Source organism: Labeo rohita, chromosome 20, assembly GCF_022985175.1.
Source record: "Labeo rohita strain BAU-BD-2019 chromosome 20, IGBB_LRoh.1.0, whole genome shotgun sequence".
Classification (NCBI taxonomy): domain Eukaryota; kingdom Metazoa; phylum Chordata; class Actinopteri; order Cypriniformes; family Cyprinidae; genus Labeo; species Labeo rohita.
Window position 1 is genome coordinate 31,525,083 of NC_066888.1, and position 21,307 is coordinate 31,546,389.

The following is a 21,307-nucleotide window of genomic DNA, read 5'->3' on the forward strand; positions in this document are numbered from 1 at the left end:
GAGCTCTGCGAGGTCTAGAGGTCGACTCCTGATATCTGCGCATTCTTTGCTTTGACATACGTGGATATATGGACTCCAGACAGGGAGGCTGGATTTCAACACTGTGGCCAACAGTTACAAGCTGTCCAAGAAACATCTTCATTATCTATTGGCCTCCTACTGCAAGAATTCGACAGCTTCAACTCCAGACTATGGAATGCAGAATACAACATGCTTTGAATAATGTGATACTCTGTGATTCCAGCGACAGGCCAGACGTCTTTAATCTGACTTTTCAGCACTTGTATTCAACTTAAAGTGGCCAAAACATACTTGGTGCAGCATAAATGACAAATAAAGTATTAAATTCAAGTGTAAAGAGATTTGATCCAAATTTCGCAAAAAGCTTATGGATATAATTATAATACAAATCAGACACTAAAGTGAGTTGCTGTTTTTGTCACTCTTTTGAGGAAAAATTATTCACCTGTTTGGCAATGTACCCACACAGAAACATTCTGATCAGATTTATTTATGTTCATCTAATCTCATTTTGTAAGTGACTTTTCTTTCTGCTTTAAAGAAGAAAAAATACTTTTTTTGTATTTCTCTATTCTTTTTCCCCCCTTTGTTTTTTTTTTTACTTACTTTTTATTTTTTGTTTTACATAACAGTCTTAAAGGTTTGATTTTTTTGTAATGTTTCATAAAAAAAAAAAAAAAAAAGTTTTGCGATATCCACTCAGAAGTTCCGATCACAATCAAATGATTCATGAACCTGCACAGAAGTTCCGATCTGAATCGAAAGATTCACGAATCTGCTCAGAAGTTCTAATCACAATCGAATGATTCATAAATCCGCACCGAAGTTCTGAACTGAATCAAAAGATTCACGAACCTGCTCAGAAGTTCCGATCTGAATCAAAAGATTCATGAATCTGCTCAGAATTTCCGATCACAATCAAATGACTTATGAACCCGCACCGAAGTTCTGAACTGAATCAAAAGATTCACGAACCTGCTCAGAAGTTCCGATCTGAATCGAAAGATTCACAAATCTGCTCAGAAGTTCTAATCACAATCGAATGATTCATAAATCCGCACCAAAGTTCTGAACTGAATCAAAAAATTCACGAACCTGCTCAGAAGTTCCGATCACAATCGAATGACTCATAAACCCGCACCGAAGTTCCGATCTGAACCAAAAGGTTCACGAATCTGCTCAGAAGTTCCGATCACAATCAAATGATTCATGAACCCGCACCGAAGTTCCAATCTGAACCAAAAGATTCACGAATCTGCTCAGAAGTTCCGATCACAATCAAATGATTCATGAACCCACACCGAAGTTCCGATCTGAATCAAAAGATTCACGAATCCGCTCAGAAGTCCCGATCTGAAGCAAATGATTTGTGAAACCACACAAAGTTCCTTTCTGAATCAAAAGATTCACAAATTCGCTCAGCGGTTTCAATCAGAATCAAATGATTCTTGATCCATGCTCCTGATCTGAATAATGATTTGCAAACTATCATTACAGATTGGGACTTCGGAGTGTATATTGCAAATAATTCAATTCACGAATTGATTTGTGAACCCGCTTTGATGTTCTGATCTGAATAAAATGATTTGTGAACCCTCATCTAAGTTCCAATCTAATAACAAAAGATTCACAATTCTGCTCATAAATTCCGATCAAAATCAAATGATTCACAAACCTGCACCAGAGTCCCGATCTGAATCAAATGATTTGTGAACCTGCACCGAAGTTCCAATCTGAATGAAAAGATTCAGGAATCAGCTCATAAGTTCCGATCTGAATCAAATGATCTGTGAACCTGCACCAAAGTTCTGATTTGAATCAAATGATTTGCGAACCAGCACTGAAGTTCCAATCTGAATCAAAAGATTCACGAATGAGCTCATAAGTTCCGATCTGAGTCACATAATTTGTGAACCTGCAACAAAGTTCCAATCTGAATCAAATGATTCGCGACACGTGCTCCTGATCTGAATAATGTTTCGCAAACCATCATTTTAGGTCAGAACTTGGAAGAGTGGATCACGAATCATTCAATTCACGAACCGATTCGCGAACCCGCTCGATGTTCCGATCTGAATCAAATGATTTGCAAACCCACTCTGGAGTTCAGATATAAAACAAATGATTCCTGAACCTGTTCCAAAGAAGTCCTGATCTGAATAATGAATCGCAAACACTCAGATCAGGACTTCAAAGCATGAATCACGAATCATTCATTCAGTTTGCAGTGTTTGACTATACAATCTTTTTAAAATCATTACAAGCGATGCTGAAATTTTAATATGAATGGCTCTTTTGATCTGGTTTTTGCTAGTGAATCGCTTAGACGAATGACCGATGTCACGAACTTGAATCAATCGGAGCGGTTCCAGCGTAAATGACAATGACTCAATTAATTCAGTTTGTCTGTTCCTCCGCTTTTCGCATCTTCAGCCATGTTTACACAACACTGTCAATATTACTACTGGCTTAGCTCGCTAGTTTTATGACATTAACTGAAATGAGCAAAAGAGTATTATGTTTACAAATAAAATATCCATATTTCCAGGTTAACTGCTAACTAAAGAAAACACTCCATTAATATGACAAGCTGCAAATGGGAGAAGCAGATGAACACAAAACATCTCTATATTTTGGATGTTCATTCCACTAGTCTGAAACAACACTTTTAAGAAATGCAAAGTAGCCCAAAATCATTTTTTTCTGTAGTGTCTTAGATTACCAAACCAACTTAGCCAGAAATAGACAATACACGGATAAAGTGCAAATGAAAACATTTTTTTTCAGTCTTAAATACTTGCTAAAACCACATTCATTCATCTAAAAGAGGATCACACGATCACCGTAACAGCTTTCAATACTGGAACGAAACCGCGCACGAGTCAAATTACCAGCAGAAATCGCTGGCACATTACCATTAAAGTCTCAAGAATCATTTCATTCAACTCAAGAGTGTGTGAACAGCAACAGAGGCTCGGCTTTGATATCAAGCATGTCTAGACACGGGCCAAACTCATTTAGCGAGCAGCACACCGCAGGCAGAGCTCTTTGTTTGCGTACAACATCCAGATGCAGCTCTTTGCAGTCCTGTGAAATCTCTCTTGTACTCAAAGGTTGGGCTTGATTCCCTCACTAAACTCAGGTTCTTTTATAGGACGCAAGATTGAACGAGAAGTTCATGACCCCAGACAGTATTTCACATGAGTCTCAGCAACACAACACTGAATATCAAATAAAACAATGTCACAAGCTCTACATTCAGAGGAGGGTGTGCGATTCAAGAGGTGGAGGTGAAAAGGAGGTTTTGAGTATGAATAAGACTGGAAAACACAACCTGGAAGAGAGGAAATGAAAGGAGAAGGCAGGAAATTAGCAGAGACAGGTAAGAACTGAGACTCTGAGAGATGCCAAGACAGATAGACGGACTTCTGCGGAAAATGTCTTACTGGAACTTAGAGCTGCACGTTTAATTGAAATAAAAGCAAAATAATGATACGGTTGCATTTGCAAATACAACATGCACCAACCATCTTCCAAATCTTATAATAACAGGCGCAAAGTAATCTGTTGTCAACAAAAGATAAGTTTTCTACCAAAATAAAAGCTTGATGTTTTAATCTTTAAAATTAAGACAGCCATAAAAATTAGCATTGCAATTTTACATTTTGTACTGTAAAATAAAATTAGGTTTTTTTTATTTTACAGTGAAATATTACAATGGTAATGTAGTTTAATATTTTATTTGGTGGTTGCAGTAGTAGTAATATAAAGAAAGATTTCTATTTTATAGTAAAATTTCTCTTGTTGTTTAATATTTATATTTAGCAGCAATAATAATAATAAATTATTGTTTACTACATTTAAAAAAAAAAATTTGCAATACAATATTACAAAAGTAATATGCGTTGTTGTTTAATATTTGTATTTAGTATTAGTAATAATTAAAACACTAAAATAACATATTTCCTTATATTTTTCTTAAAATAATTATTATACATTATACGTAATTATTATACATATTACAATAGCAATATTTATTTTGTTTAACATTTATACTTAGCAATAATAAAATAATAAATTACAATATTATATTTTTCGTAAAAATATTTATTTTGCAGTAAAATATTACAACAGTAATATATCTGTTTAATATATGTATTTAGCAGTAATTATAATAAAAATACTAAAATAATAACATTTTTATTGTCTATTATATTTTTCTTAAAAATATTTGTTATAAATTAAAATATTACAATAGCAATATTTCTTATTTTGTTTAACATTTATAGTTAGCAATAATAAAATATTAATAAATTATAATGTTATACTTTTAAGAATATTTATTTTGCAGTAAAATATTACAACAGTAATATATCTGTTTAATATATGTATTTAGCAGTAATTATAATAAAAATACTAAAATAATTTAAAAAAAAAAAATGTTTATTGCTTATATTTTTCTTTAAAATATATGTTATACATTAAAATATTACAATAGCAATATGTCTTTTGTTTAACATTTAGCAATAATAAAATAAATTACAATATATTTTTCTTAAAAATATTTTTTTGCAGTAAAATATTACAATAATAAATATGCTGTTTAATATATGCATTAGCAGTAGAAATAATAAAAATACTAAAAAGATGATAAATTGTTTATTGCTTTTATTATATTTTTCTTAATATTATACAGTGAATTATTACAATAGTAATATTTCTTATGCTGTTTCGCATTTTGGCAATAATATATAACAAATTACTACATTATAATATTTTGATTCACGTACATTCAACTTTCAGACACCGATATGAAGACCCAATATGAAGACCCTGATCCAACTGTACATGCAACATTTAAAGCCACATTTTATTAGAAGCGGACAAAAAAATCTTCAAGTGCAAATGCTGCAAGGATCCTCTCTTTGATGGGGATCATAATAACTGCACCTGTAGCGCTCGCATCAAAAACAAGACGGTCCCAGATCGACTTAATACATTCCAGCTGTTCCCTCACCCCTCTACAGGCTTCAATCTGTTTAGTAAACGAGAATAAGCAAGCTAGACATCGGCCTAATTTGGGGTTATGACTGGGTCCTGCTTGCTCGGCGTCTTTGATCGTGGTTTATGGGATCAGATGGGCTTTGATCTTCACTGGCCATCTTCACCGACTCTACGGGTTCCTCACGCACCCTGGACCAGGAAGAGACCTGAGAGATGCGTCAACCTCTTCATGGACGTCTGACCTCGCATTACATCCAAAACAACAAGCTAAAAACCTCTTAAAGAGATAGCTCACCCAAAAATGAAAGTTTGCTGTTCATTTACTCACCCTCAGGCCAACAAGGCATGACCAACCATGAAAAAAAAAGATTTTTAGCTGAAACCATGGTTCTTGGTGATTCATAACATGCAATCCAATGGCTACCGGTTTTTGAAAATTAGAAAAAAGCATATCAAGAAACACACACTTAATATCAGTGGCTCATTATGATATATATTGAGGTCTTATGAAGCAAAATGATCGGTCTGTGCAAGGAACTGAAGATTATTTACAACATTATTACCTGTAATCCAAGGAAAAATGATTATTTTCCAACCCGATTCAGTCAATTCCAAAATGATTCTTTCGGACAGTTCTTTTAAAGAAACTGGTTCAATTCACTAGATCATTTATGTAACCATGCAATTACGTAACTTATACACAGTTATATTATAAAAGTACACAATAATGATTCGAAATATGAATGTTTTACATTTCTAAAGAATATAGATTGAATAAACTTTCAGTTCATTTGGAGGAACTGTAGCGGTAAATCAGTTCATTCATAGAATCAGATACACCAATATTTTGGCTCATTTTGAGTCAGAGTGACTGTCATGTGTCTAAAAGTGAGTTTTACCTGAGTAACTTGAAGATGCTGCTTGAGTCACAAACTGTTTCAGACGCTTCAGTCCGATTTGGTGAAGTGATTCAACTAGTTCACTAAAAAGAATCGTTTTAAAAGAATTAATGTGGACCGTTTGCCTGAAGCTCTGGATTTCAGGTAATAAAGTTATACATAATGTTCAATTTCTTGCACAAACTGACTGTTTCGCTTCATAAGATCTCAATAAATCGAGATCTCAATAAATCAGTTCATTTGGAGGAACTGTAGTGGTGAATCAGTTCATTCATCATAAAATCAGATACACCAATATTTTGGTCATTTCAAGTCGTAGTGACTGTGAGGCATCTGAAAGTGAGTTTTGATTGGGTTACTTGTAGATCTCGTTTATGCTTTTTTGACTCTCAAAATGTCAATAGCCGCTGAACTGATTCAACTAGTTCACTAAAAAGAATCGTTTCAAAAGAATCACTCTGGACTGTTTGCTTGAGGCTCTGGATTACAGGTAATAATGCTGTACATAATGTTCACTTTCTTGCACAAACTGATTTTTTCACTTCATAAGACCTTTATGTATCATTAGGTATTGATTTTGTGTTGTGTAGTGCATTAATGCTTTTTTGACTCTTGAAGTGCTGATGACCTGAGGGGGAGTAAATTGTGAAGCAAAACAATCAGTCTGTGCAAGAAACTGAACATTATTTACAAAATTATTACCTTTAATCGAGAGCCTCAGACAAACAAGGATATATGATTCTTTTCCAATCCGATTCAGTTTGATTCCAAAATGATTCTTCTGAACCGTTCATTTCAATGAACTGGTTCAATTCACTAGTTTGTTTACACAATCAAACAACGACGTAACATATGAAATTATATCACTAAAGCATCCAATAATAATGTGAAATGTGGATGTTTTACATGTCAAAATCATATAAAGTGAATAAACTAGTTTTTATCAGCTCATCTTTTCACACGAACAAGAAGAAACCTTAAAAGTGTTCATTTCGCTCCGTTATTCAATTGTTCGGTACACCAATATAAGAGGCTCGACGGTCTTCTGTCCAAGTCAAACTGTTTTTCTGTTCGGTTCAGCTGGAGGAACTGGAGCGCTGAATCAGTTCATTCATCATAGAATCAGATACACCAATATTTTGGCTCATTTCGAGTTAAAATGACAGTTAGGCGTCTCAAACTGAGTTTAAACTTAGTAACATGTAAATCTGTGCTGCTCGAGTTGCAAACTGTTTCAGACGCTTCAGTCCGATTAGGTGAACTGATTCACCTAGTTCACTATAAAGAATCATTTCAAAGGAATCACTCTGGACTGTTTGCCTGAGTCTCTGGATCACATGTAATAATGTTGCACATAATGTTTAGTTTCTTGCACAAACGAATCGTTTCGCTTCATAAGACCTTTATGTATAATCAGGTATTAATTTTGTGTTGTTTATTTATGCTGTTTTGACTCTCAAAGTGCCGGCAGCCATTGACTTGCACGTTATGAATCACTAATAACCACGGTTTCAGCTAAAAATCTTTTTTACTGCTCTACTAAAGAAAAATAAAAATAAAAATAAAAAAAAAATTAAAAAAAAGAGTCATCAACATCTTGGATGACCTGAGGGTGAGTAAATTAACAGTCTTGTGAACCAAAAAAAAAAAAAATCAGTCTGTGCAAGAAACTAAACATTATTTACAAAATTAATACCTTTAATCCAGAGCCTCCGACAAACAAGGATATATGATTCTTTTCCAATCCGATTCAGTTCGATTCCAAAATGATTCTTCTGAACCGTTCATTTCAATGAACTGGTTCAATTCACTAGTTTGTTTACACAATCAAACAACGACACGCGTGCCAATATAAGAGGCTCGACGGTCTTCCGTCCGAGTCAAACAGTTTTTCTGTTCGGTTCAGCTGGAGGAACTGGAGCGCTGAATCAGTTCATTCATCATAGAATCAGATACACCAAAATTTTGTCTCATTTCGAGTTAAAATGACAGTTAGGCGTCTCAAAGTGAGTTTTGACTTAGTAACTTGTAAATCTGCGCTGCTCGGTTGCAAACTGTTTCAGACGCTTCAGTCCGATTTGGTGAACTGATTCACCTAGTTCACTAAAAAGAATCATTTCAAAGGAATCACTCTGGACTGTCTCTGGATTACAGGTATAATGTTTAGTTTCTTGCACAAACAAATCGTTTTGCTTCGTAAGACCTTTATGTATAATCAGACATTCATTTTGTGTTGTTTATTTATGCTGTTTTGACTCTCAAAGTGCCGGCAGCCATTGACTTGCACGTTATGAATCACTAATAACCACGGTTTCAGCTAAAAATCTTTTTTACTGCTCTACTAAAGAAAAAAAACATTCATCTACATCTTGGAAGGCCTGAGGGTGAGTAAATTAACAGCATATTTTTATTATGGGTGAACTATTGCTTTAACATTGTACAGAACCTGACAGGACCTCTTAAAACTAGTCGTAATAGCTTGTGACTGAATCCAAAAGCACACCCAAAACTTAGATTTTTATACACACACTCTGAATAAAATAGCTTATGGCACCATTTTGTTTAAGAAAAACATCCTTTGGCCAGGGCTAAAATGCAGTTGAGCTGCCAAAAGTAATGCTGAAGTAAGTGGATCGGCGGTGTGGTAGATGACGAGCACCGGGGGATTTTGGAGAGCGAGCGGTTCCGCTCGACTGCATGTGTTTCTGTTCGGAGCTAAAGCGAGCCGGTCAGGGATTAAACGCTTGTAGTGTTTGTGTATCAGTCTTTCCAGGACTGTGACACATTCAGAAAACAAATGACAGCATTTATTACGCATTTAAGTGAAAGTCAACTTCCAAAAACACCAAAAGGAAATGTGCAGCCTAGGGCTGGACAAAAATAAATAAATCTAATACTTGCAATAATATATTCATGATGGTTTTGCATCACTTTCAGTAAGTGTAATAAATTTTAAAAATCCATCATTGTCTTTGAATTCGTGAGTACGAAAGCAAAAACAGATGTTTTAATCTCTAAAATATAAACGCCGTTAACAGAAATGGTTTTAGAGCTTGATTCAATTCCGTGAATCAATTCAATCTGGCCAATTCAATAAATCAATTCAAAATGACTCTTTTGTCATATCAGTCAAAAAACTTAGACACAGACGTTAATATAAATATCGTGTATATAAATAATAAATATGTTAACATGTTAATGACTTTTTGGTCCCATCACTTAATGTTTTTGAAAAGTACTAAAAGCAGTAGTATAATAAAAAAATATATTGTTCAAATATATTTTAATTTTATATTATGACATGTTATATAAAATATAAAATATAAAATTTTTAATGTTATTAAAAATATATTAAATATTTAGCCATTTTTAATGTATTTAGTTATTTAGCTATGATTAAAACAGAAATATAGTTACATTTAGCTAAATAAATATTCTTCACATTAAAATGTAAAAATAAATTAAATATGCTTTTTTGTGTTAATTTATGTATAAAAATAAAATATATTATAATAAATATATATTATTTTTTATTATATTATAGTGCTCTTTCAGGAGCACTATTATCATAGGTTTAATTAGAGGTTTAATTATAATTATAGGTTTTAAGCAATAAAAAAGAAAAACAGCTAAATATTTAGCTATTTATAATATCTATAATAACATTAAAAAAAATAAATATGCTTCCTTGTGTTAATTTAGACCTTGCAAAACTGAATTCAAATAAAATCAAATTTTAAAATAAAATATTACATTAGAATAAATATTTATATATTGTTTTTTATTATATTATAATGCTCACAGAAGTTTCAAGCAATAAAAAATAAAAACAGCTAAATATTTAGCTGTTTTTATGTATTTAGTTATTTACCTAAATAAACAGTTATGATTAAAACATAATTGGATTATTTAAATAAATAATATTTATAATAACATTTAAAAAAAAGTGCTTCCTTGTGTTAATTTAGTGAAAAAAAAGTTTAAATAAAATCATTAGAAATATAAAAACATATGCAAAAATAAAAAACAGCAAAATATTTAGCTGTTTTTATATATTTACTTTAGCTAAATAGTTATGATTAAAACAGATTTATTTAGCTTATTTTATTTAAAAAATATAAATAAACATTTCAAAAAGAAATATGCTTCCTTGTTTTATGATAATAATATAAAATATAAAATATTATTATTATAATAAATATTTATATTATTTTGTATTATATTATATTGCTCAGTTTCAAGCACTAACAAAATAAAAATAGCTAAATTTGAGCTATTTTATGCATTTAATTATTTAGCTAAATAAACAGTTATGATTAAAACAGATTTAGCTAAATAATATTTATAATAACATTAATCATTTTATAATAATAAAACATTGTATTATAATAAATATTTATTTATTTATTTTATTATATTTTAATAAAAATTTAAAACCTTTAAAAAACATGATTTACCAAAGTGCCAAAAAAATAAAAAAAATAATAAGACAAAGCAGAAGTCAGAAGAAGTCAAAGTCATAGAAGAAATCAAAAACTGAAAGAAATCGAAGTCACAGAACGAAGTCAAAAAAGCAGAAATTAAAAATGTAATTATTATTTAGCTGTTTTTATATGCATTTAGTTATTTAGCTAAATAGGCATGATTAAACAGAAATATAGCTACAGATTTTTTTAGCTAAATACATAATATTTATAATATTTCTTAAAAACGTAAATATGCTTCTTTGTGTTAATTTTGTGATATTCTTGTTGAGCTTCTGCTTGCTTAGACTGAAATGGAGACGTCAGATTGAGGAAATTCAAGTTCAGAAGATCGAAAGACACGAGCTAAACAGTTGTTGTTCCTGATAACGCGTAAAGACTTCTCAAAATGACACCCTGAAATTGAGAACACAAAGATCATTTTCAGGCTCGTTGGCTGGTCGAGGCTTGCAGCTGTCACACACACACACACACACACACAACACTCTGTACGTTTCGTGAATATCTTCCAGGCTTGCCCTGCAACAAAGAACTGGAAGCTTCATGTGATTCTTTAAACACCGGGACAAATTTATCAACATTTTGGGTTGACATTGATCAAACATCTTCCTGAAAAGGAGCTGAACGAGCTGACTGAAGCATCTGTTGACTTACAGAGGCACGACAAGACAAGTTTCCACCGTTAAGCATCGTTTCTATCCTAAGTGAAAGTGAATCACTTCAAAAGCAGAATGCATTTGATGTTTAATTAACAGCTGAGAGGTGCAGGAACTAAAACGACCAACAAAATGTCATTCGCACATCCTCGGTTTTCGCTTCAGCGCGTTGCACCTGGTTAGGGCAGGGTGGGAAACGCAGAAGAAAAGTTTTGGTCAGGTAAATGAAGCGTGTCGGGAAGGGTTCAGCATGTGACATGACCCCAGATGGCTACATGTCAGCTCCCTCTTTTTCAGTCAACAAAAGCCATTCATCATTCCTCGGGAGGAAGACTGGCTGCGGTCCGTCTCGGCCGCGTCATTCTTGAATCTTCAGTCAGACAGTGAATTGATTCACGATTCACTGGTTTCAGAATGATTCAATTCACAAGAAAATTCAATTTCGATTAATGCAATTTTTATAGGATTATGTAAACGCTTCTCCTAATGTGTTTTAGGTATGAACATTTCATTTAACAGCAAGAGATGTTAATAATACCGATTTTAAAATAATACGGGTGTAAAATTAATTCGTTTTCCCAATGCACCCGAATACAAATCCTGACAATGCATATGCATCATCTTGAAACATGGATATCTGAATCATAATAGTTTGTTTTGGTCAATAATTTAAAATGCTAAAAATCAAATGAATCACAATTTGGTAAAATATCACTCAATATTTTAAAATAGAAACATTAACTGTAGATTTTTTTTATTTTTTTTATTTTTTTTTACATATGGACCTTGAGGAAAGAGAGTTAAAACAAAATAAAATTAAATGTTATAAAATTCATTAAAAAAAGTGCCAAAACACGAACCAAAATAAATAAAATAACAAATATATAAATAATAATAATAATAATAATAATAATGAAGAATCAATTTGGTAAAGTATCGCTCAATATTTTAAAATATATAAACATTAACTGCTGAATTTTTTTCTTTTTCTTTTTTCATTTTAAATTTTTTTTTAACATACGAGACCTTGAGGAAACGAAATAAAACTAAAACTAAAATAACAAATTTAATTAATTAATTAAAAAAAAAAAAAACATGATTTACCAAAGTGTCAAAAACATACCAAAATAAATAATAATAAATCTAATAATAATAAATAATAATAATAATAATAATAATAATAACAACAACAACAACAAAAAAAAAAAAAAACATTAAACAAAAATCAAATTAATCAATTTAGTAAAGTATCACTATTTTCAATATTTTAAAGTATCAATATTTTAAAATATATAAACATTAACTGCATTTTTTTTCTTACATATGAGACCTTAAGGAAACTTATAATAAAATTTTATAAAATTCATTAATAAAAAAATTAAAAAATAAAACAACAACCAAAGTGCCAAAACACAAATCAAAATAAATAAAATTTACATAATACGTAATACATAATAATAATAATAATAATAATAATAATAATAATAATAATAATAATAATAAGTAAAAAGAATAAACAAAAAAAAAAAAATCAAACGAATCAATTTGGTAAAGTATCGCTTAAAATATCGCTTAAAATATTTCTTCTTTTTTTTTTTTAAACACATGAGACCTTGAAGAAACTGAGTTCAAATAAAGTAAAACAAACTTCTTTTAAATTCGTTATTAAAAAGGAAAAAAACATGATTTACCAAAGTGCCAAAGACAAACCAAAATAAATAAAACAATAAATCTAATAATAATAAACAATAACATCAATAATAATAATAATAATAATAATAATAATAATAATAATAATAATAATAATAGGTAAAAAAAAAAAAAAAAAAAAAAAACACTGACAAAAAAAAATTGGTAAAATATGACATTTGTTATATCCAGAACAAGAAAACCTGTGGAAATAAAAATAAAATACTTGAATGAAATGTGGCTATATGACGAATTAATTTGAATCTTATTGTGAATCAGATCAGATCAAATCCTTCCTAAATTAGTTTAATAAAATAAAATAATAGTTTCTGATAGGGCTGTCAAACGATTAATCGCAATTAATCGCATCCAAAAAAAAAAAAAGTTTATGTTTACATACTGTATGTGTGTGTGCTGTGTATATTTATTATGTATATATACATTTTGATTTATATATAAAACATTTATATTTATAAGTAATCTAAAGGACACACAAGTATAAATATATATGCATAAAAATATTTTTGTTAAAATGCGCACGTGCGTGTGCATGTATATACATTATAAATATATACAATAAAAACACATAGTATGTAAACAAACTTTTATTTTGGATGCCATTGATCACGTTAAATCGTTTGACAGCCCTAGTTTCTGATCAAATACTGATTATTACTCAGTCAGAGTCATATAAATGTGTCTATCACTAGTATCGGCCCTATTTATGAGTGCATGGCAAAACTACGAATCTGTTTGAGAAAGCCAAAGTGTTTCCATCCTGAGGATAAACGATGCCGCCAACCTCCACTGATCTTTCTCATGTGCTTCCAGATGAGGGTGAAGAAAAGTCAAACATCATGACAGCACAATGGGCTGCTCAACCACCTGCTTTAGAGCTACTCAGATTCCTGAAAACTCAGAGACGACGTGCGTGTGGACAAGTGCGTATATCAGATCAAGTGAGATCAAAAGGCAGACGGAGAATCATGGAGGTGATTCTCTGGATCACTGTCAATTATCCTCAACTTAATCCAGCAGAAACAGATCAAACAGATACATGATGTGCTCCTGTCTGAATAAAACATGTTGATTTACAGAGCAGAAGAACTCATATGGTTCCTCTTCATCTCTGACTTTATTTAAAGCAACCTGCCTCATCAAAAATCTAGACCAACACAGTAAATAAGGACAGCACTTTTTGACCTAAATCCCACTTCTGATGAAACGCTGGGGTTTTTACACTAAGAAATTAATACTTTTATTCAGCAAGGATGCTTTAAATTAGTCAAAGGTGATGATGAAGACAACCTTTAAACAACCTTGAAAGAATGTAATGTTTTTAATTTTCTATTTAGTTTTAATGTATTTGTTTTAGTTATTTTAGTACTTAAAATAGTTTTTTTAAAAATTTTATTCAACTTTGATTTTATTTGACTTCAGTTTTTTATTTTTATTTTGTATTTTATTCTTATTTTATTTTAGTATTGCTACAAAAGATTTTTATTTTGAATAAATGCTGTTCTTTTAGAATTATTATTTTTTAATAATTTTTTTTATTCAACTTTGATTTGATTTTATTTCAGTTTCAGTTAATTTAGTGCTTATTTTATTTTAGTTATGTGGCAAGGTAATGTTTCTTTTAGGTTTTTTTTTTAAAAGAAATTAATATTTTTATTCAGCAAAGATGCATTAAATTGATCAGAAAAGGACAGTAAAGACATTTTTACATAATTTTACAAAGGATTTCTATTTCAAATAAATGCTGTTCTTTTGAAATTATATTTTTTTACAGTTTTTATTCAACTTTGATTTTATTTTATTTAATAGTTTTAGTTAAATTAGTGCTTATTTTATTTTAGCTAGTTGGCAAGGTAATGTTTTTTTAAAGGTTTTTTAGAGGAATTAATATTTTTATTCAGTAAGGATGCATTAAATTGATCAAAAATGACCATTTTATAAATAATTTAAAATATGCTGTTCTTTTAAAATTATTATTTTTTATATCATATTTTTATTCAACTTTGATTTAATTTTCAGTTTTAGTTCATTTAGAGCTTATTTTATTTTAGTTAGATCGCAAGTTTTTTTTTTTTTTAAAGAAATTAATATTTTTTTCAGCAAGGATGCATTAAACTGATCAAAAATGACAGTAAAGACATTAATAATGTTACAAAAAATAATGTTACCAAAAAAAGTATCACAGTTTCCACAAAAATATTGGGCAGAACAACTGTTTTTAACATTGATAATAATCAGGAATGTTTTTTGAGCAGCAAATCAGCATATTAGAATGATTTCTGAAGGATGATGTGACACTGAAGACTGGAGTAATGATGCTGAAAATTCAGATTTGATCACAGAAATAAATTACAGTTCAACAGATATTTACATAGAAAACAGCTGTTTTAAATTGCAATAATATTTCACAATTTTTACCCCATTTCTGACTTTTGAAAAACTTTTGAACGGTAGTGTTTATGATATTTTAAAAAAGAATATAGTGTTGAAATATGCTTGAAATGTAGCAATGCCATATTTTGCCCATGGATACATTGTGACGTTCTGAGCGTTGCCGTAGAAACAAATAATTGTCTGAAAGCATGAACGCCAGCAAACAAAACGTCATACAGAGAATAATCCAGCTCACCTCAGTGTGGCCATGTTGGGCTGGTTCTGGAGATGCTCTGGCCAGTGATGCTGCATGCAGAAACAGCGCACGCCCTGAACGCAGCACGAGCCCATGTGAAGCGCTGCCGACGACACGGCGCTCTGGAAGAGGGCGCAATCCTGCTGGTTCCCGTTGCAGCAGACGGGCTGTCGCGGCGAGCAGTAAACGCAGCAGGGTGGCGGCAGCGCGTTGGGCAGCAGCACGGCCAGCCTCTGAGAGTCTGTGACATGCGACGATGACGACGAAGAAGAGGCGGAGCCTGGCGAAGACGGACGTACTGTTCCGTTGGTTTTGAGTCCTCCGTTCTGACCCGACCGCGTCGGCTGGGTCTGCTCGTCGGGCTGCGTGGATGCCGACACTTCCCGCTCGTCCTCTGGTTCTTCAATGGCGTTTGCGGCAGGGTAACCGGCGCCTGTTGAGGATCCGCCATTGCTGGTGGTGAAGCCCTCGCTCAGGGCCATGATCCTTCCCGCCCGAGGACCACACGCTGATCAGGATCTTAATCTGCAAGTAAACACACAATCACGATCACTCGTGCACACTGATCCAACTGAAACTGTTTACAATAAAGGTCAAACGCACTGATAACTAAGTCTTGAGATAAAGCTAAAGCAATTAAAATATGTGTGGAAACCACTGTTCTTTTGTTAATATTAAAACACCGTTAGAGGGACGTTCACACAGAACGTGTCTTTGCATCTAAAATCATGAGATGCAACAGTCAGGATTTAAAAAAAAAAAAAAAGCAGTTGTCATGGCAACTTTTTACTGTAAACAAAAGCTTGCAACACTTGCCCCACCTCCGGGGCCTTCTGATTGGTCCACTGTTTTGGAACTGACTTTAATGGGCGGCGCCGCATGTAAAAGTTGAAATTTAACTTGAAACGACATCTTAAAAATGCGGCGCTTGTGTACGAGATGCTACAAAAGAAGCGAGCGCAACGGTCACACAAAAAAATTAAGTAAAAACATTGGAATACAAAAACTCGTTCTGTGTGAACGGCCCCCTGAAGTTTTTAATATTTTAAATGTTTCAATTTGTATTTTTAGTTTTTTTTTTTTAATTATTTTAAGTTATTTCGTTGTGTTTATCCCAGTTTTAATTTTTTGTTTATTTATAGTAATTTTATTTCAGTTCACCGAAATAAAATAGTTTTTAATAATTTAATTTCGGTTAAAGTTTATTTTATTTCAAGTAATTTTATTTTATTTTATTTTAGTAACAATTCGGGTGATTCAACTGATTCCAATTAAAAGAAGATTCCGTCATTAATAACTTATGATTTGAATCCAGTTTGAATAATTTTAAAACAAATTCAAAATAAATTCAAACTAATGACTCGTGAGTTTAAGATGAGAAGTGACTCACAAGAGTCATTTGTTCACAAATCTTTTTGACAGCCTTGATTCTGAAAGCATTTCTCATTTATTTTCTCTATAGAGATTTTTTTTCATTAAAAAGTTTAAAGCACAAAAGTAACGGGAAATTAACAATTGAAATATGAAGTAACTATATAAATAAGTCAAAAGTTTTTAAAAACAGTAAGATTTTAATGTTCTTTTAAAGAAGTCTCTTCTGCTCACCAAGCCTGCATTTATTTGAAGTACAGCAAAACAGTAAAAATATTTGTGAAATGTTTTTACTATTTAAAATAGATGTTTTCTATTTGAATATACGTTAAAATGTAATTTATTCTTGTGATTTCAAAGCTGAATTTTTTTTTCTAAGAAAAAAGTTAGATTTGTGAGTTTATCGCTCACAATTCAGACTTTTCTTGCAGTTGCGAGTTTATATCTTACAATTTTGACTAAACTCACAATTTTGTTATGAAGTCAGAATTGCAAGACAAACCAGCAATTCTGAGAAAAAACTTAGAATCATGAGATATAAACTCATGAAAAGTAAGAACTGTGCTTATATCTCGCATTTTTGACTTTATTTCTCAGAAGTTTATATCATGCAATTCTGATTTTTCTCTCACAATTTTGACTTAATAACTTGTAATTTTGCTATAAAGTCAGAATCGTGAGATATTTGCAATTCTGAGAAAAGGTAAGAATTTTTCTCAGAATTGTACGTTTATAGAAATTAATACTTTTATTTAGCAAGGATGTTTTCAAAAGTGATGATAAAGACATTCATAATGTTACAAAAGATTTCTATTTCAGATAAATGCTGTTCTTCTGAACTTTCCATTCAACAAAGAAACCTGAAAAATTCTACTCAGCCGTTTTCAACATAATAAATGTTTTTGAGCAGCAAATCAGAATATTACGACGATTTCTGAAGGATCATGTGACACTGAAGACTGGAGTAATGATGCTGAAAATTCAGCTTTGAAATCACAAGAATAAATTACATTCTAACATACATTCAAAACAGAAAACAGTTATTTTAAATAGTACAAATATTTCAAAATTGACCAGTGTTTGCTGTACTTTAGATGAATAAAGGCAGGCTTGGTGAGCAGAAGAGACTTCTTTAAAAAAAATCTTACTGGTAGTGTTTATTATACACTTTTTTAAAAGGAAAAACTGACATGTGGCTCCTGCAGAAGCATTTATTAAATATTGATATGTTATTGCCAAAAATAATTTCCTCTATGTAGAAAATAAATGGGATTTTAGTTCCAGAACAAGTTCAAGAACTGCTACTGTAAAAAAAACTCAAGGAAATCATTTGGTCGCAGTATTTCCCCCCCCAAAAAAGAAACCACTTCAGACTGAGAACCGGTTCTCGATTACCAACCCTACTGCAATATAAGGAAGAATGGCTTTGTGAACAAAGCGAATTTCAAAGGCGCTGTCTGATTGAAAAGAACAGGTTCAAACACATTGGACAGACAGCAGAGGAGTCGACGTTTCATGGTATGCTTGAATTTCAGCCCCCATGGCCAGGAAATTGTTGCAGAGGAATGACATGGGCCGCCTCTGCGATATTAAATGTTTCACTGGATGTTTTAAGGCGCACGCCATGCATATCGCAGTAAAATAAGATCCAACCGTATTACTCAGGTAAAACGCACGCCCGCGACGCTGGAAGTTTGCCCAGACGCGCACACTGACGCCATGGTCAGCGCTCTCTGTGAAGTAAATCACCTACGTTCTTACGTGACAGGTGGAGACCTGCAAGACTCCAATGGAAACCGAAGATCGCCTCGGACAACCAAAAAACAAGCATCCAAAATAGGTGCTCGGGATCATGAAAGGTCTCGTTTGATACGGAGGTGAGCAGGTTTTCCCTCTGACTGTCCTGTAAACACAGCGTCCAAAATACCTTCTCGCACCAACAAATCCGGTTGTGTTCGCAGTTGAACCGCATCCATTTAAAAACCAGCCAGATAGAGAGAGCTTTCTGAAAGGGAAACCCAAGGGAGGGAAAACATGTGCAGCGTTATGAATGCTCAGTGTAATGCTGAACGCCTCGTGCATCCGTTCTGAACGCTGCGCACTGGAGGAAGACGATAAGACGTTTAAACAATCAGAAATAGCCTGAAGGAAACAAATATGCATTCTGTTAGGAAGATGGAGAAATTAAAGCATTGGTGTTTGAAAAGCAATTACGATTTGTCAAAACGTACGTAACGTTTTTGTAAAGTATTTGGACACTTTAGTCACCTTATGAATGTCTTTGCATTAGATAATAAAATATCAAACGCAGCGTCTGTATCTGAACGTCTCTTCACCTGGTGTTTTGGTGGTTTTTAGTGAATGTATTGAAGTCAGTTCTCCTCAAGTTCACACAGACGTCCCAGCAGAGGAAACACAGGTGTAATTCATCAATTTAACTATCAACATTTTCACAGTAATGGTTCACAAAGTCACACAGTACTGTTTGTCTTCTTTTTCAACACTATGTATTATTTTAGCATTTCAAACTGTATAAAATTTCCCAGTGTTTTGCTTGTGGTGACAGTTTGTTATCTAATGCAATGACGTTTATAATAGCTATATTTCAAACTAAATATATTCCTTAATTATATATGTGTGCGTGTGAGTAAAAAAAGGAAAAAAAAGAAAAAGAAAAAAATTTTTTTTTTAAATAATAATAATATTAATAACAATAATAATAATAATAATAATAATAATAATAATAATAAAAATATTTTATATATATATATATATACTTTTTTAAGAAATATTTCTTGTGGCAAATCATTATTTTAGAATGATTTCCTGAAGGATCGTGTGACACTGAAGACAGGAGCAAAGATGCTGAAAATTCAGCTTTGATCACTGAAATAAATTACATTTTAATATAGATTCACATACAAAACAGCTATTTCAAACTGTAATAATATTTCACAATTTTCACCATTTCCCAGTGTTTTGCTTGTGGTGACAGTTTGTTATCTAATGCAATGACATTTATAATAGCTATATTTCAAACTAAATATATTCCTTAATTATATATGTGTGCGTGTGAGTAAAAAAAGGAAAAAAAAAGAAAAAAAATATATATATATAATATATATATATATATATATATATACACACTTTTTTTAAGAAATATTTCTTGTGGCAAATCATTATTTTAGAATGATTTCCTGAAGGATCGTGCGACACTGAAGACAGGAGCAAAGATGCTGAAAATTCAGCTTTGATCACTGGAATAAATTACATTTTAATATAGATTCACATAGAAAACAGCTATTTTAAACTGTAATAATATTTCACAATTTTTACCATATGTTTGACTTTTCGAATCATTTTGAAAATCTTTTAAACAGTAGTGTTTGCGAATCATCAAAAATGAACTACTCGAGTAAATGTTTACATCATTTGTTATATCCATTGATGAATTATGCTTAAAATATACTGTTTGTTATTATTTTAATTATTTTAGCATTTCAAACTGTATACAGTTGCCAAATGTTTTGCTTGCGTTGATAGTTTATCTAATGCAATGGCATTTATAATAGCTATATTTTAAACTAAATATATGTGTGCCTGTGTATATATATAAAAAAAAAAAAAAACAATGACTGATTCATAGAACATCCCAACAGGTTTGCATCTAACAGCTAAAGATAGATAGATAGATAGATAGATAGATAGATAGATAGATAGATAAAACCATGTCAATGTAACGTTAACTCATAAACAAAAGCCAGACTTACAGAGCTAGGACAGATCCCAGGTTTCCATTCCTTAAAGACTCATTACACGAGTCCAAGACACAAAACTGATTAAAACGAGTCTTTTGATGAGACAGATTCAGATGTGGTCATATATTATGTTCAGATGTCTTCATCAGTCGTATTATCACTCAGTTTAACACCAGCTCAAGCGCCAACAGTCTCTGCAAACCGCGTTATTTACTTCTCCCGGACGCGACAAACTTTTGTGCCACAAACATCCAAACAAACGCGTCCGAAACTCCGTAAACAAACCTAAAGTCTGCTTTAAAAGCACCGTTTCGTAACCGGAGACAGGATAACATTCCTCGATCGCAATAAAACGCTGTAATCCTTTCGAAAGGAGCGAGTTACGTCGCGCATTTGTTGAGAACAACGGAGCGCATTCAAACACTCCATCTACGCGACGCAGCAAACACTACAGCGCTTCCATAAAGTCAAGCGGGCTGCACCGCAAGCACGGAATCCCTGACGTCAGCGGTCGGTTGACCAATCAGAGCGCTCTCATTATAATACACGGAGCTGCGTTGATTTATTGAAGGGTCGGACGCAAGCAGAAGAGATGAATATAAAGAGAAATCTGGCAGGTCTGCTAAGTTTCTCAGTTTCAGCCTTTGAGTTTGGTTTTAATTCAGATTTCACCAGTGTATGAGATCATGCTGATAGAAAGTCGTACTGCAGCTTACAAAAGATTTTATATGATGATGAATAATTTGGATTTGTTCCAGACATAGGCTAAGTTGAGAAA

The 21,307-nt window shown here is 32.1% G+C and overlaps 1 protein-coding gene across 2 annotated transcripts in view; it reads right to left on the bottom strand.

Annotated features, from left to right (window-relative positions):
* The window catches only part of disp1 (dispatched homolog 1 (Drosophila)), a 76,533-nt gene that overhangs the window by 15,258 nt on the left and 39,968 nt on the right, over positions 1-21,307 (bottom strand). Inside the window, exons 1-2 of one of the 2 annotated variants that reach the window (XM_051092200.1) lie at positions 20,542-20,989; positions 15,401-15,925 (exon numbers count right to left, since the gene is read on the bottom strand). In XM_051092200.1, the coding sequence (XP_050948157.1) occupies positions 15,401-15,882 (482 nt within the window). In that variant the 5' untranslated portion in view covers positions 15,883-15,925; positions 20,542-20,989. Of the gene's footprint in view, positions 1-15,400; positions 15,926-20,541; positions 20,990-21,307 lie in introns of those variants that run through there. The other variant, XM_051092201.1, reaches the window with a different exon arrangement.